Raw genomic sequence first — 16,142 nt, 5'->3', positions numbered from 1 at the left:
ACCTTCCCAACACTGATGAAAAACACAATGTCACTCGTTTCCTCCTAAGACAGCACAGTTAAGGATCCTGCCCTTTATTCTAATTTTCCATAAAACACCCCACCTGGTCACCAAAGTCTGGCCAAGAGGAAGTGCCAGGAGCAACTGATCAGGACCAAGCGCCTTGCTGTCACATTCCCCATGTCCCCTCCAAGTGAAAGGTGTGTAAACAGGGTCTGTCTCTCCTGGAACGCCCTGGTGACAGCTCACTGTCCCAGCTAACTCCTCTCATGGGGAGCAAGTCCTTCTAAGGGAAAGGGAGGCTGAGAGCCTCTGGGGGGTAGGCCTGGGAGGTGACTCTGGAGGGACCTCCCCACTGGACTGAGGGGACACGGCTCCTCCCGCAGAGGGGATGGGCCAGCCAGACAGAGTCCGGATGTCCCCGGGCCAATTCTTCTGGTGTCTCAAGAGGTCACTGAGCATCCCCACGAACACACAAAGCACCTCAGATCAGGCAATCAGAAAACCAATTCGCCATTTCGCCATCACTGTGCACGAGCCATGACAATTAAATGGGGACAACTCTTGCAAACACTGCAGAAGAGGCTCTGGTCTCAGAGGCAGAGAGAAGTCCTGCGACTCACCATGCAGGGAGAGAGGCCAGGCGCTGCGCTCTGGGGGAACTCAGTCTTAGTGGCTTCTCTTACACTTGGCGACACCGGCAGAGTGGTGCCGCCCTGCTGCACGGTTTATTCTCCCTAACACTTGTACACAGAGGCATATCTAGGGGTGCAGCAACACTCCCTTCTCTGTTCCCTACTTCCCTGGGAATGGGCAGCAAGTATACAGAGGCCTCTCGTGCTCCCTCCACGGACAAGGGCTGTGGGCAAAAGCCGCGTTTTCTTGGACCAGACAATGAGGTAGAGGGACAACTAGACAGGTGTCCTCACGGGATCCGCGCTCCAACAGAGCTGGGAGAGCCCGCAGCACCCCCTCCTGCCCTCCACTGGGGTTGCTCCAAGTCACAGGAAGCTTTTCCTGTTTGTAAGGCCTTGTTTTGCTTTGAAGGAGCCAGCTACATATAGATTTCCCAAGTAAGCATTTATTTCTGGTTACTCTACGCCCCACTGGGAGCCAAGGCTAATCTGTGATCACAAATGCAATCGCTCCAAGCTTCCACAAGGCTGCCATGACAGCTCGAGAGACTTCCGCCCGAGACTGTCTCACCCCGTACCTGCAAAAGGTGGGTCTGATTGCCGTTGGACTGCTGGCACAGACTGACCATCTGTTCTGGGAAGAAATTCTAAGGAAATGGAAAAACAAACATGTTACAGGGTAGCTTCGAAGTGGGGAAAAGCACACTTACGGGCACACCAGTTCTAAAAACATTCCTATAGTGACAGTTACATACACTTGCATTTAAAGCGAGAGCCCTTTTTATCCCCTTGTCACACAGTGGAAACGTCTGCTTCAAAAGACTGAACTGTTTCCTTAAACGCTGAGTTAAAGTTTGGAGCGTCTCTTATGTTGAATGTGAATTCACGTCTCACAGTGTCACCGAGGCAGAGGGCTGCCACGCATCGTAACTCAGTGACACAAGTGCATGGCATGAGACAAAGAACTCTTGAAACTAAAAGATGAACGTAGTGACGTGAAAAGACTCCCGGTGTATCACCCAAAATAATTATCAAGTCTCCTACTTTCAAATGAAAAGCAGCTGACCTATTGGGGCTGGAAGTTGACTTGGGTCTTCTCCCCAGTCTCCGAGGCTCTGCCTCATGACTCAGGTAGGGGCACACATGCTATGGCAGGTATGAGGCCCCTTATCCTCATATTTCAAAGACAAGTGCCCACTCCCCAAAACACAAATAGAAAAGGTAAGAAAGTGACGGAGAACTAGCTGAACATGCCTGGATACGGATTTTTCTACTCATTTTTCCACAAACAATCACAAAATAATGTTTGCGGCTTTCAGAGAATAATTTCTTATTCTTCTGAGTATCTGACCAGTTTGCTCCAAATGAAGAACCCCTGCTCTCTCGCTCTCTCTCCTTAAGAGATGCAGCCCCTTTTCCACCATTACTGCTGGAAGAAGGCTCTATGGATGACCTTGGGCTGATACCAAGGCGCTTAGTGCAGCAGCAGAGCTTGAGTTTTGCGTGAGGGCTGCTTTGTGAAGCAGCAGTGCTTATGGGCAAAGCAGTCTGCTGCCCCCCGAGTCTCACTCAGTCACTTTATAATCTGCTCCTACTAAACCCAAGAACCAGTCGCAAGATTTCAAGAGTTCCACCCCCCAAACCCGAAGAGGAAAGACTCACCGTGGGATTTCTGAAAAACTCGTATTTTGCATAATTCTTCCTGAACAAAAATTTACTCTCGCTGGCCATGGTGCTCTCCACCTGAACTACCAGCTCATGATCTTCCAAGCACCTTTCTGGAAGAAGAAGGATCACGTGTGAGAAGCGCAGGTGGAGCCTGCAAGGCAGTGTCACCACCCGTCACTACATCTGGGTGGCTGCCCGTCCTCCTTCAAACACCGAGAGCGAAGACGGGGTGCAGAGCGAAGCTAAATCACGCCTCTCGTTACTGTACGACCCGAGGGTGGAAGAGGCCGTGAGACACACACCCTGTGGCGTCCAGGTCAGTCCTTACTTTTACACATTTCCTCTCACGAGTGGGCGTCAACAGAAAGTTAAGGAGAGAATCAGTGAAGATTCCTAGCAAGCGATTTTGCCCTGAACGTAAAAAAGTCAATGTTCATACAGGACACAGATACAACAACTGCGAAGCAGCCGAAGGCAGAGGCGAGTGGGAAGGCCCCGGGTGGGGATGACCACCGGAGGGACAGCGCGGCGGCTGAGGCAGCCCGGCTTCCGCGTCCTGGAACCAGGTTGCCAGAGGAGAGAACAGGGCGGGCTGTGCCATCATCAGGGGGCAAACACCGTCCCCACGGCTGAAGCCCAGTGCCACACCATCCACACTCAGTGTGTTCCCGCCAACTGCGACATTGTGAGGATGGGGAAGAAGACATGTTACGCAGCACGCATGCACGCGTGCTCACACGCACACACTCGGACACACACATCAGGGCCCCTGAGTCAGCAGTGCTGTCGCCCTGGAAGGTATTTCCCTCACAGTTGGAAGTCTCGGGTTCCACGTGGAGCAGGAAGAACGGGACGTGGCACTGTCCTGCTCCGACGGTGGTCACACCCAGCCCGCAGGTGCCCTCAAAGGCCGCTCCGGCCGGGCGGGGGTGACAGGAAACTAACCCTATGAAGTCATGGAACAAGCAACACGAGAAAATCCCTGGCACCTTCAACGTGTGGACTGGCCCACGTGGCAGAAAACCAAACCCTCGGGAATCGTCACAAAAGGGGAAGTTGCTCCTTCAAAGCCCCCCGTCTCCTTTCACACGGCCAGAGCTGAATCCCTAGAAAAGTGCCATCTTGAAGGAAGGATGAAGGTGAGAGGGGAAGCATTGCTAAGTCTCAGAATGAGGACAAAGAATTTCTGTCTGCCAAGGACGGCTGTCGCCAGGCACTCGCCCATCTGAGATGGGCCACGCCCGCATGCAGCTCGCTCAGCTGTGGTTTCCACATGACAAGGAAAGCCTTGCATGTAAAGACCTATTCAAAGCCCGGATTTGCCAAGGAAAGGGATTTCCTCCCCATGACTGCCAGAAGGTCCACGGTCCCCCAGGAAGGGCTGCCTGGCACCACCGGTGCATCAGGGATGGGCCCACTTGTCCCTGGCCCGGCTATGGAGGGACCCTGTGGCCACACCTGAACCAAGACCCTGCCCTGCGTTTCCCCAGGCCAGGAAAAGAGAAGAACCATGCACAATCTGGGTGTGCGGTTACACTTACATTTGCTTTCAAAAAAGAGGTTGGCTCAATGTCAGTCACTTGAAATGGATTTTCCATGTGGAAAACAAATCAGTGACTTCTGCTGAGATTTTCACTCAGAGAAAATATTTCTGTAGTTACAGGGGGGAAAAATAACAGCTGCCCAAAAACCTGATGATGGTCAGTTAATAGATTTAATGTTGTTGTTTTTGTTTTTTTTTAACCAGGTAAAAGGAGAAATAGAAAAGTAAGGTGGCAGCTACCTAAGTGAGGCAGAGGCAGACGTCTACATCCAAAGCAAAAGGCATTTTGTCTCCGACAAATCGTGAGGAGAACCCCGGCGACCAGTGGAAACACCAGCTGTAAGGGGGGGCGGGGCCACAGCACACCCTGGATCCTCACACCCCCCTTCCCACCTCCCTGGGCCCCACCCTGGCAAAGTCCCGCAAACGCTGCAGCACGCAGACTGTGAAGCATCGCCTGCGATCAGGCCCCAGGATAGACGGGGCAGGCGACCCGTGGACCCTGACGCCAGCGTGTGTCTCCGTTCCTCACTCTGGTGACGCCAGGGGGGCCCCAGACACATCCAGGTGAAAACAAAGCTGCTCCATAATTGCCTTTTCTGCTCTCACTGCATGTGCATCAGGAGCCAGTGGTCCACAGCGGGGTCGGGAACCTGAGTCTGAGCCCATTTCCCTTAGATCCGCATACTCTCGTCCTCAGTCTGCACTGAGTGCCCAGGGCACCGGTCTTCACTGAGGGCAGAAAGCCACCCAACAGCACCGGCTCAAAGCCCCTTTTTCCAGTTCTAATTTTCTCTGTGACCTTCGGAGATTCTATTAAACCATCACATCGCCATCCATAAACGTCACGTTATTACAACGACCAAAAGAAAGACTCTGAAAGCAGCGAGGGGAGAGGGCCGAGAGGGAGAAAGATGGAGTTTTAGGAGAGAGAAGAGGTGGACGCAACATGGACCGGGGACACGGCTTTGACGCAGATGCTGGCACCCCCGTGCGGCCCTACCTATCCCCAGCTGTGGGTGGTGTTCGACCAGGGTCCAGCTGTTGTCGTCCACGCAATGACTTCTGTACACCAGCAACTGGCACAGGTCCCTGGCCGTCATGTCTGCGAGAATCTCCACCACTTTGCATGTCCCATCTTCACCAAAGACTTTAACATCCTGCAACATACAAAGGGGACACTACCAGGTGAACACCTTCGGGTATTTAAGAAATAAAAACGGAACAGAATCAAACAGAAAAAGACCACCGTGCTCCAAGCAGCAGGCCGGGCCGGCGCCCACCTCCGATGGGCTGGAGCACAGTGTGACGTCCTCAGAATGCCCGGGATGCTTGGGACACCACTGCGGCTAGACCTAGGGTACATGAGGCTGCCCAACGACCTGTCTTAGGAAGCAGCAGAAGTCACTTGATGTCCGGCTGGTGGCTGGAGTTGGACATTTCACAGTGGAGACAATTGTAAAAACAAATGGAGTAACAGAAATCCTAACTTTTGGTTTCGATGGCTCCACCTGCTGTCCCTTCCCAGGGTCCAGGGTGCTGCGGTTGGTACCCATGACCTTTTCCTGTCACTCACCTCCTAGGTCATGATCACTGAGGCTTAGGAGAAAAATCAGTGTGAATACACTGAAATTTAAAATACTAAGAAAAAGGGCATTGTAAGAACACAGTCACAGAATTCTTTGGCCCCTTCCCCCTATAAAATCACAAGCAAACTCCATTTTCTAGGTGCTGCTCAGAGCCAGTAGAAATGAATGGCTCCCAGGCCAAGGGACGCCCAGCGGAGCGATCCAGAGGGCAGGAAACACACTCTGCACACACCATAGGATGCAACCTCTAGGGGAATGTGAGACGTTTAAAAAAAAAAATCTCACCTCAACAGACTGGAAAAAGCAGTCAGAGGAACAAGATGGCATTTTAAGTTCACACTGCCTCTTGAAAGGGAGTTTGTCCCTGGCCTCTCCCACCGTCCCTGGCGGGCTGGGCGCCCCTCCCGCACTGACCCACCAATGGCTGGCTGTGTGGACGCCCTGGTGGGCAGGCTGTCTCCGGGCAGGCAGGGGACCTGCTCCCAGGCTGCTTTGGGCTCTGTCTGCCAGGTAGTGAATCAGCCACCTGGGCAGACCAATCAGGTCCCTCGCTGGGCCTGATGCAATCGCTCCCCCACTGGCTCCCCACTGCCTGAAGTGCCCACCAGCCCAAGGTGGAGGTGATGACAACAGGACAGCCACACAACGCTCACACCAACACCCCAGAAAAGCCCCTGCTAATTTTTTCCCCTGGCGCTGAAATAAGCACGCACTCAGAGCCTGAGCACGATTGTTCTCCAAATTGGGCCCTTCTGCCAAGTCTCTTAGAGGTCTTTGTCCCCCACCTCAGGCCATCAGCCACAAATTTGGAGCTGGTGCTTCCTGTGGCCTGGGGGTGTCAGCGGGTCCCCACAAACTGGCTGCAGCTCTGAGTACTCTCTCTCTGTCCCTTTTCTTGAGTTTTTCTAACCAAGAGCTACTTTGTCTGAACACTGATTTCCCCCGAGGACTGTGGTGGGGAGGGCCAGTGCTGGGGAGAAATCCCACAGGGATGGCGCTGTCCCATGAGACTGTCTCCAGCCCTTCCACAGCTCCTGGCCAGGAAGGAGTTAATGCTCACTCAGCCTGGAGCTCCCAGGGGGAGGGGAGGCTGGGCCAGCCTGGAGACTAGCCCTCCAGGTGGGCAGCCACCACTGCAGCCACCCCCAACCCCAAAGAAATCTCCAGGCTGTATCAGAACTGAGACCTGCTTTCACTTCACATTTACCCTTAAAGAAATCCACCCTTCTGTTCCAGAATTTATGTTTCACTCAACGAAAGTTATAATTATACAAAACAAATCAAGTATTCAAACACAGCTGACATGACTACGTCTATAAAAATATAATTTAAAACAAAGAAAATACGTCTCTTGTCTATAGGTAAAAACTTTTTTAAAAAGTGCATGAACATAAAAGGAAAACAAATTTAGAAAACAGGAGTGGATTCACACAATTCCTTATAATATTATAATAATAATACGCTGTGTCATCAACCACGTCTTCCACACCAGGGCATGCTTTCAACTACAAAACCAGTGTGTTACTAATTTTCCTTCTCTAAGTTTCTAAGTGAATTTATCTGTGATTACAATTAACAAGATCTGCTCTGGAAGTTTAAATGATGTTGAAATGCGTTCTCCAAGTCCATTTATCCCTTTTCCTGCCCCAAATCAGCTGTGGCACCAGTTTTAAAATCGTCTTTCAGCCCCATTTTGTTTCTCTTTAAACTCTCTCCTCACCTCTCGGTTGCTCTGTGCCCGGCCACCCCCGGAGGTCTATATATAGCCTGAGTATTAAAAGCTAAGCTGTCCTTTGTCATACGGCCATGTCCACTGCTTTTAGAGTCCTAGAGAAGGCCTGGCTGGCAGGACCTGCTGGGGGCGGGGAAGCGGGGCCACTGCTGCTGGCCTGTGACACGGACAGACGCAAAGGGACACAGGACCTGGAACCCCCTGTTGTCCACCGAGCCCCGACACAGCACTGTCCAGCTACCTCCCTGAACAGATCAGGCCCGCTGACCAGATCAAACAACCCCCCAAGACAGAAACCTAGAAAGCCACTGCACATACTAGCGAGCTCAAACCGGGCACATGCTTGGAACTACAGATAAAGAGTATTTATAACGAATACGTAAGACACAAAGAAAAGTGTTGCAGGAACAGCCAGCCAGCTGCCACCGTGCTTTTTAAAGGCAGAAGTTCTAGAGTATTCTGCACTAGGCCTACTGTCCCCACGGTCAGCGCCTGGGTGGTGCTGGGGGTTGGTTCTGGAAGCAAATCAGGGTTTTGTGTCACCAGCTTCAGTGCACCGGGCTGAGGCCAAGGGCTGCCGGGGAGCAGGCTGGGGTGCCCCAGTTAGGTGCTTCCAGCCCCCAGCACAGGGCGGCCGCAGAAGGTTCTCTTGTGCAGGCCAAGGCCTCTGACCACGGCGACTCAGCCTGCGGGGGCAGGTCTCTGCCTCGGGCTCACATTTCTCCAGGGTGTAACTTGCCCAAGCAACATACGGATGTGGGTAGTGCCAGGAAGGGGGGGCCTCGGAGGGCAGCCCTGCAGTGCCAGCCCCACTCAGCCACTTCCTGGCTGTGTGCGCTCAGGCAGCTCAGTAACTACCGAGGAGCGACTTTCCCGTCTGTGCCATGGGCGCTGCTCTGAGAGTCAGCGGCAGAGGCACAGAGGCGAGGCACGTCCCCCCATGTATGGACGTCAAAGCAGCATTTACGAGACCCCCCCAGGCCCCCATCGCCCCCAGCACAGGGCGGGGGTGCCACTGAGATGCCCTAGAAGCAGACCGGGCCGCCATCTGGCTTGGTCACTAACTACCTGTGGGAACTTGGCTGAGTGATCCAGCTGGTCTGTGCCTCAGTCTCCTTATCTGCAAAATGGGGATGGGTGAGTAGCCCCTGCCCTAGGTGTTGGCCTGGCGCCAGCTAAGGAGAGCCTCTCTTCAAAAGCTCTCAGCACCTGTGCAGGCCCCAGGGGGGCGCTTGGATGGAACTTGGGACAGGGAGCTGGGGACAAGGCAGGCCCCCTTGGAGGCTGGCAGACACTGGCAGGGGGCGGGGGTGGTGGTGCAGCCAGAACCCTGAAGACCCCTGCAGCTCCTGCTTGCCAACCTCATGACTGGTAAGATGGAGCAGGGACAAGCCAGCGGGAGAAGCCAGCCCCCAAGCCCTCAGTGACCTTGTCCGCACTGCAAAGGAAATGCAGCAGCCAATTGCCTTGAAAATAAAAGTAACATTAATGAGGGCATAATTATGTCAACAGTGTTCAGAGTTACTTGGGGGAGCGACGCTTTGTCAGGCTGCCCGGCCTCCGACTGGCTGGCACTGCAGCCTGTTATACAGCCCGGAGGAGGTCAGAGAACGTCCCATCCCTCCCACAGCTCTGCTGTCCCTTTCTATACATTCATCGTACAGAGTGAGAAGCAAACGCTTAAATCTGTGCAAACACAAAGGAAGGCGCTGAACAACAATTAGGGTTAAAGTGTATCATCTCCATGGTGCCACACGACACTCTGGGGAGCCTGGCTTTTTCGCCTCAGGGTTCCGCACCAGGTCCACGGTGGGGGTCGTGTTCTGCTGCCCATCTCACTCCTGCCTCACACATCAGCAGCCCTGATGGCTGCTTACAGGCTCAGAATGTGGTGCTCCATTCAGAAGACCTCGTGATTGTGGCCCACGTTACCTCGTAAATACACAAAATGGGGTATTCTCAGCACCTTGTCCCTCATCAGAGCGTCTGCAGTGCAGGACAGCCCTGGACGGACAGCCCGCCTCTGAGCACACAGACTGAGCACAGCACAGGGGACCCGCAAACCCCTGCACAGAAACCACGAGAGCTGGGAGGGTTCTGGGCCGGGACCTCTTGGGCCTACTTTGTCTCAGTGCTTCATCTTCGTCCAAAGCTGTCTTAGATCCAGTCTACATGCATTTTGTCAAAGTGAAGATGTTAGCTGGAATTGTCAGTAACTCCTGGAGCCTCTTGTATACACTGGAAAGCGCGTGCTTATGGAGAAGCCAGGTTGGGATCCAAGTGCCAGCAGGGGGCGCCCACGGGGGAGGGTCAATACAGAAAGGAGGCCAGAGACTGGAGGTGGGCAAGTGCGATGGAACCACCCGCGGGTCAGCTGTGCCTGGCGGGTGGCGGCACCACTTCTGAGAGCCTAGTGACCCAATGTTAACACCCTGAGGCAGCTGCACTATCCAGGACCAGAGGAAGAATGGAAGCCTCAGGAAGGCAGAACGGCTTGCCCAGCATCAAGGAGATGGAAACCTCTGGAGCCAGGGTCTGAAGCTGGGGCACAGGGCTGTTGGCCCCACCTGTCCACCGGCAAGAAGCTTCCAGCACTGGGGACTGTTGCCTGCCAGGAGCGACACGACAGGCTGTGGATTCTGGGGTGCCCTGAACCCCAAACAGGGCAGGCCTAGCAAGCACGGAGGAAATTAAAGTTACTTCAGACCAGGGCAGAACCAGGGTTAGGCTTGGTTAGTTTTAGGGAAAACAATGCAGTTCTACCGCTTTTGTGTCAGTTCTGTTCTAGGTTCAATGGTGCTACCTCGAGCCGTAAGGGATGGGAGCCGAAGCTGCTACACGTAAGGACGGGGCCCTCTTCACCCTCCTAAGAGCACGCACGGCCATGTTTAATCGCACTGACTCCAACTTACTTTCAAAAACAAAAATCTGCATTTCAGTCTATTCATTTCAAGGTTTCAGGGAGAATTAAAAATATTTTAAGTCCTTGCAAATCCTTCCTAAAAAAGTTAAAGTTCGAAAAATAACTTCCAAAATAGTTCTTGGAAGTCCGCCCTGGTTTTCCGAGCCCCTGAGCGGACTTCCCTGGGGATAGCTCTCACCAGCTGGGGGGTGGGCGGGCAGGGTTGGGGTCAAGGCACAGAGAGGCCGGCCAGCAGCCTCCCCGCCTGTTTTACACCAAACAGACAAACTTGTTTGGAAGAATCGATTTTGCTTTGCTCATCTGTATTTTTTTTAACTTTTCTAGAAGGGCCTGCATGGCCCTTTTGTTATTTTGACAAAAGCGGTTTTTCTAATGATATCATTCTATAGAGAATAACAACAAAGGTGTCTTAAAAAGATCTCCTTGGGTGGAATGAAGAGCAGCAAGGAGACCCCCCTCCACCCAGGGAGCTGAGTGCAGGGACGCCAGTCCTGTGGCCCTGGCCACACTGGCCAGTCTGCAAGGCCACTCCCTGGGCTCCGGCCGGTCACATGGGTCCGTCGTGTTGTCACTGGGACGTGTGTTTCTCTCTTCCTCTTCACAGCTCCTGGAAAGCAGGCCTCCAGCCTGGTCCTCTTGGTGCCGCAGCTCACTTTCATCCTCTCGGTGAGTGAACCCTGGGAAGAGTGGCCGCACCACTCCTGCTACTCGACTTTTTCCTAGTCAGGAAAATTCTGGCCATGGCTCCCTGCGACACCACAGCTTGCTGGCGACAGCTCAGACCTTCCTTCAGCCCTGACGGCCTTGTCCGCAAGGCTCCCCTTTCCAAGACAAGGGAATGCAGGCTGGCACTGTTGGGACGCACAGAGGGAGCACCCCGAAAGTGTGATCGCGTGTCCTGCGCCTGTTCCCAGCAATGAGGACACATTCACATGAGCTGTGAAGGACGGTGAATTTAGAACTTAAACGGAAAAGGTCCACATTCAGGGTGGAGACACCACAGTGTTCATAACGCTCCCTGATCTGAGAAGGGGGCGTGTTGGCACCTCAGAAATGGTCCTGCACAGCGGAGGCCCTTCCCGGCTGTTTTCGCAGGACATTTGCAGGAGCCACGGAGAAAGCAGTTCTGTGATCAACGCATCCGAGGAGCTCGCGTTAGCTCCTTTCACAGGTTTTCTCCCCCGTGGCATCTGCGGATCCTCCAAAACCCAACAGGAAATGTGAACTTCCAAGCAGGTGACAGGGGACACAGAGATCCACTGGGTGGGGACGCGGGAAGGCAGTGAAGCCAGCTGCGGCTCTAATACCCACAGCTCAGACCCAGGGGACACAGTGGGGGCCCAGCCGAGCAGTCCTGGGAAGGGGCACGTCACAGCAATGTGTCATTCAGACCCAGGCTGACACACAAGGACATGGCTGCAGCAGCCACAGAAACTCACACACACAAGACTCAGGCTGCTCAGGGGCCCTCTGCTCAGTTTCTGCATCTTCCTGCTGTGCAATAACGTGCTAACACGTCTGTCCCCTCCTTCACCATGACCTCCAAGGGCTCTCTCAGCTCCTGGAGACGCACCTTGCCCAGGACACCTCTGCCGAGTGTCCCACATCACAGAACCCCCTGGTGGCAGCAACGGTAGCAGAAGGAATGGCAGCAGTGGGGGCCACGTCATCACGGGTTCTGCTTGGCTCAGTTGAGTCCACACGTCCCCTCATGAGTAATAAAATGTTACGTGAACGTTCGTTTAGGTTTATTGAGCCATGTTTGTTGGTTCAGCGCGTTGCTGTGAAATGTCGGGAAGGCAGTGGGCTTGAGGCTTGGTGCCAGGTCTTTGGGTGTGACCTGTCACAGATGCTCCGTAAGAATTTCCTGGTGACCGACCGGCCCTCTGACAGACAAGGGGACAGGCTTTAAGAGCTATCACTCCTAAGGGCTGGAACTGGCATCCTGGGTGCAGCCACTGGGGTCCCCAACTGCAGGGGCCTCTCTGCAGCAGGAGCGGATAAGCAGAGACCTCCAGAGAGGAGGCCAGGGCAAACCAAAAACCTTTGTTGAGCTAACTTCCTCAGAGAAATGGTAACTAAGCATTCCATTTGTATACTGTAATTTTAAAAAACAATGAAAACAGTTTATAGTTCTTCTCCAGAAAACTGTCCAGGGAAGTCACGTGACTGGCTGTGCCGGCCAAAGGAAAGAGGCAGAAAGTGGGCCCCCTCCCTCCACATTCCAGAGGGGGAGGAGTCCAGCAGAGGAGCAGGCCTGGAGTGGGAGGACGCTGGGACAGCTTGGGTGGCCGAGGACAGGGACAGAGTCCTTGCTGGAGCCACAGAGGCCAGCTCCAACACAGCATGGCCAGTGGGGCCACGTGTCCAGAGACGGCAGCCTCTGGTGGATGAGCACCCTTGCGGTGTGGCGGGAGGCACCGAGCATGGAGAGCTGACTAGGGGACAGAGGGCCCCCAGCAGGGGCCATGGCGCAGGCGGCCTGAGTCATCCCCATGGCAGCTGGACTCCCGTTCCCTCCAGTGGTGGGGCCTTGGCGGTGCTGAGGAAGTGGCAGCTGTCCACCCATCACTCATGAGGACACAGGCAGTGAAAGGAAGGAGAGAAAGGGCTGCCAGCGAGGGGGTGGCTGAATAAAGAGGGCTCATCTCCCAAAGTGACAGATTGGGCGGATGGGTCTCTCGGGTGGACCTTTGTGCTGGGAAGGCCTTAAGTGACCGTCATCGGGCAGCAGGTCAAGCACTGCTCTCCCGGGCTCCTGTCCCAACACGACGCTATGACTTCCCTGAGTGTCCAACACGGGCAGGGCAACCACAGTTCCCCCCGCCCAGCGCCCCTTAGGGTCCCCTGGCACTCAGTGAAGCTGCCATGAGGCCCAGCTCCTAATGTGCTCTGATTGCTGAAGGTACCCCGAAAAGTGGTGCGGCACAGTTTGGAGGGGCTGAGAACAGAGGGCTTGTGCACATGTGGGCTGAGGGGTTAGGGTGGAGGCTGGCAGCAGAAGTCACCTTGGCCCCAGGACGCCTGCAGAGGCCCGACCCAGGCAGGGGGAAGCAGGCGTGGGTGGTCACGTCCACAGCGGTACATGCTGGTCAGTAACCTGCACTTGGCGACTGAGGGCACTTCTCACCAAAGATAGTCCGAGGTCATGGCACTCGCATCAAATCGTAGTCGAAGCCTCAGGAGACCCAATTTTGCTCATGAGTAAATGTGTGTGCAAAACGCTACACAAGGCAATTAATTTACTTCCAGGAAATTAATTTTTAAAATTAAGAGAAAGGAGAAGAGCGGACTGAAACCAAGCTGATATTTATGCCCTATTAACAAAGGGATTAAAATACGTGACTAATTGTGTTTGCGGAACACATGGAAAAACCTTTGCGGTGACAGGCATTATGCGGCTACGTGAAAATCACGACTGGCTGCAAGAAAGACCCGCCGGACCAGCCGTCCCAAGCACCCGTGAGCCTTTAAAGCTGCCGTAAGTCCAGAACAAAGACGTTTCCTGTAGTATCATGCCCTTCTCTCAATAGCCCTCCTCTGCACACTCCCCTCCGCCCTCTCCCTCCCTCGGAATGTCCCCAGCCAGCTGTCCTGCTTGCTCACAGCATCTGCTTCCTCCCAATTGGACGCATGGCGTCCTCCTGGGTCAGTGCACACTGCACCCTGCCTCAGTTTCTCTCTCCACCACAGAACCTGTCTGGGGCCCTGGCTCACCGGCCAGTGTCCCCGGGCTGCTTCAGGTGAGCGTCCCACGTGTGACCTAACACAGGATGCAAATTCTGTGACACAGACAAGGCTGCCCATGGCCTCAGTCTTCCCATTCCTCACACAAAAGCACATTTCCTCCACATTTGAAGCCAACCCAGCCTTAGTCTCTTGCAGCCAAACGCAGCCTGAGAGCATGTAATGCACAAAGTCCTTGACTTGCCCTGGGAGGAGCCCCACATCCTAGCAGCTGGGGGCGGGCAGGGGCAGGGCTGTAGTGTCTGGCCCGCCCCCTGTCACTTCCCCATCACTGGTGGCCTTTCAGCTGACCACAGTGCCACCCTTTTCAGTCTAGGAGGAGTCCCCTCCATCCCAGGCACAGGGCAGCACCCAGGCTGCACACTGGAGAGTCGTGGCACCACCCCCTCTGAGCACTGGGCTGCCTTCTCCCCAAGGCCTTTCTCTCTGAGGCCCTAACTGACAACATGGGAGCCAGGAAGAGGCTCCTGCCTAAATGGCAGGCGCTTCCCAGCCCCTCCTGCCTCCGTGGAATGAAGGGCCACTCAGAAATGCGCGCTCAGCTCCCACCACGTCGTAAACCACAGCTTCCTTTTCAGCAGCAGCCAGTGCTGGAGAGGCACCCCAGCCCCCAACGGGAGGCCCAGCAGACACAGAGCCTCCCGTTGGGGGCTGGGCAGGCAGGGAGAACACGCAGGCCAAGTTCACTTCCTGTCTCTGCCTCTGGGCGAAGTAGTTCATCTCGCTGGCCTCAGCTTCCCCCTTGAAAACACTCTATTCCTTGCAGTTTGTAGAAGTGTTGTGAGGATTAAATGTGCAATAACCACCATGAAACAGATGCTACAAAAAAAAAAAAAGGCAAGAAAAAAGCAGGCTCTTCCCGATGGAATCTGTTAGGATGGGCACGTGACCAGCAAACAGTGCGATATTTTCTGATTAACATGAAGCCGTTTCCTTGTCCACCCAGGAGTGGGGAGGAATTGCCCCTGCGCGGCTGGTCCCGCAGGCTTGAGGAATTTGGGTGACAGAAACACAGACACCAACACAATGTTCTCATGGGGAACTAACACCGATCCCAAGAAAAACAGCAGGCAAAATTCCTGGGTTTCCTGATTCTGCTTAGAGTTGGACAGTCCATGGGGGTGGAGGCCCGTTTTCTTGCCAACTGCTGCGAGAGCCAGATAATATTTTCACGGTCTTATTTTAGGATGAGTAACTTTGTAAACAACCTCAGTGACCAATCCACAGACAGCGTGTCTGGACCCTTATTTGAAGCAGAAGGTCACCAGAGAGGCAGACATCCCAGATGGACTTGAGGCATGTGACAAAGTGCCACAGCCCCGCCAGCTCTGGCTCCAGACGGGGGCACTTACCTCACTACCAAGTGCTGCTGGTGGGAGGACGCGGCCTGTTTGGGAGGCCCGCGGTGGGGAGGGGGGCGGTGCTGGGCGGCTGGCAGGCACAGAAGAAATGTGTTCCTAAGAATGCAGCCCCTGCGTGGCTCAGAAGGGGAGGATTTGCAGAGAAAAGGGGTTGGCGGCATAGCGCCCTTTGAGACAGCAAAGGTGGGATGCGCAGAGAGGAGAGGAGAGTGATTCCAACAGAAAAGGCAAAGCACACTGAACTACACTCAAACAGAGTGAATGTGAAGGACCCAGGAAGCACTTAGTTTAGTCGTTAAAATCAGAGGCTCCAGCAACTGACGTTGGGTCACACTCCAAATCTACTACACTGGGTAACACCCCAGGTCTGTTGCTCACACCGGGTCACACTCAGCCCCACAACTCACACTGGGTCACACCCAACCCCGCCACTCACACCAGGTCACACCCAACCCCGCCACTCACACCGGGTCACACCCAACCCCGCCACTCACACCGGGTCACACCCAACCCCGCCACTCACACCGGGTCACACCCAGCCCCGCCACTCACACCGGGTCACACCCAGCCCCGCCACTCACACCGGGTCACACTCAGCTCTGTCACTCACACCAGGTCACACTCAGCTCGGCCACTCTCACTGGGTCACATTCAGCCCAACACTTGCACTGGATTCTATCCCAGTTCCACGAACTAAAGCTGGGCCTCAGTTTCCACCTACAGAATAGAGATAATATTTGTAACTAACTCTCATGTTGTTTCAAGGAATAAATGAACATATAAATAAAACAAACAAACCGCCTAGAACAGTGCCCGGCACACACAGCTCTCTCAGTCAGTGTTGGCTGTTGCTGTCTTCATGGCTGGTATTATTACACTTCAACCACCCTCACTCACCACACACTGCAATGTCACTGGGTGTCCCTCCGAGCCTGCAACCCACC

The 16,142-nt window shown here is 54.3% G+C and overlaps 1 protein-coding gene across 3 annotated transcripts in view; it reads right to left on the bottom strand.

Moving 5' to 3' along the window:
- The window catches only part of GRB10 (growth factor receptor bound protein 10), a 127,098-nt gene that overhangs the window by 17,630 nt on the left and 93,326 nt on the right, over positions 1-16,142 (bottom strand). For all 3 annotated transcript variants that reach the window (XM_074341041.1, XM_074341040.1, XM_074341042.1), the window contains 3 exons: positions 4,850-5,006; positions 2,298-2,413; positions 1,214-1,282 (listed from right to left, as the gene is read on the bottom strand). In XM_074341041.1, coding sequence (XP_074197142.1) covers positions 1,214-1,282; positions 2,298-2,413; positions 4,850-5,006 — 342 coding nt within the window. The remainder of the gene's footprint in view (positions 1-1,213; positions 1,283-2,297; positions 2,414-4,849; positions 5,007-16,142) is intronic.

Source organism: Rhinolophus sinicus, linkage group LG09 (genome assembly GCF_036562045.2).
Source record: "Rhinolophus sinicus isolate RSC01 linkage group LG09, ASM3656204v1, whole genome shotgun sequence".
NCBI classification, from domain to species: domain Eukaryota; kingdom Metazoa; phylum Chordata; class Mammalia; order Chiroptera; family Rhinolophidae; genus Rhinolophus; species Rhinolophus sinicus.
This window is presented reverse-complemented; position numbering and strand designations above follow the sequence as displayed.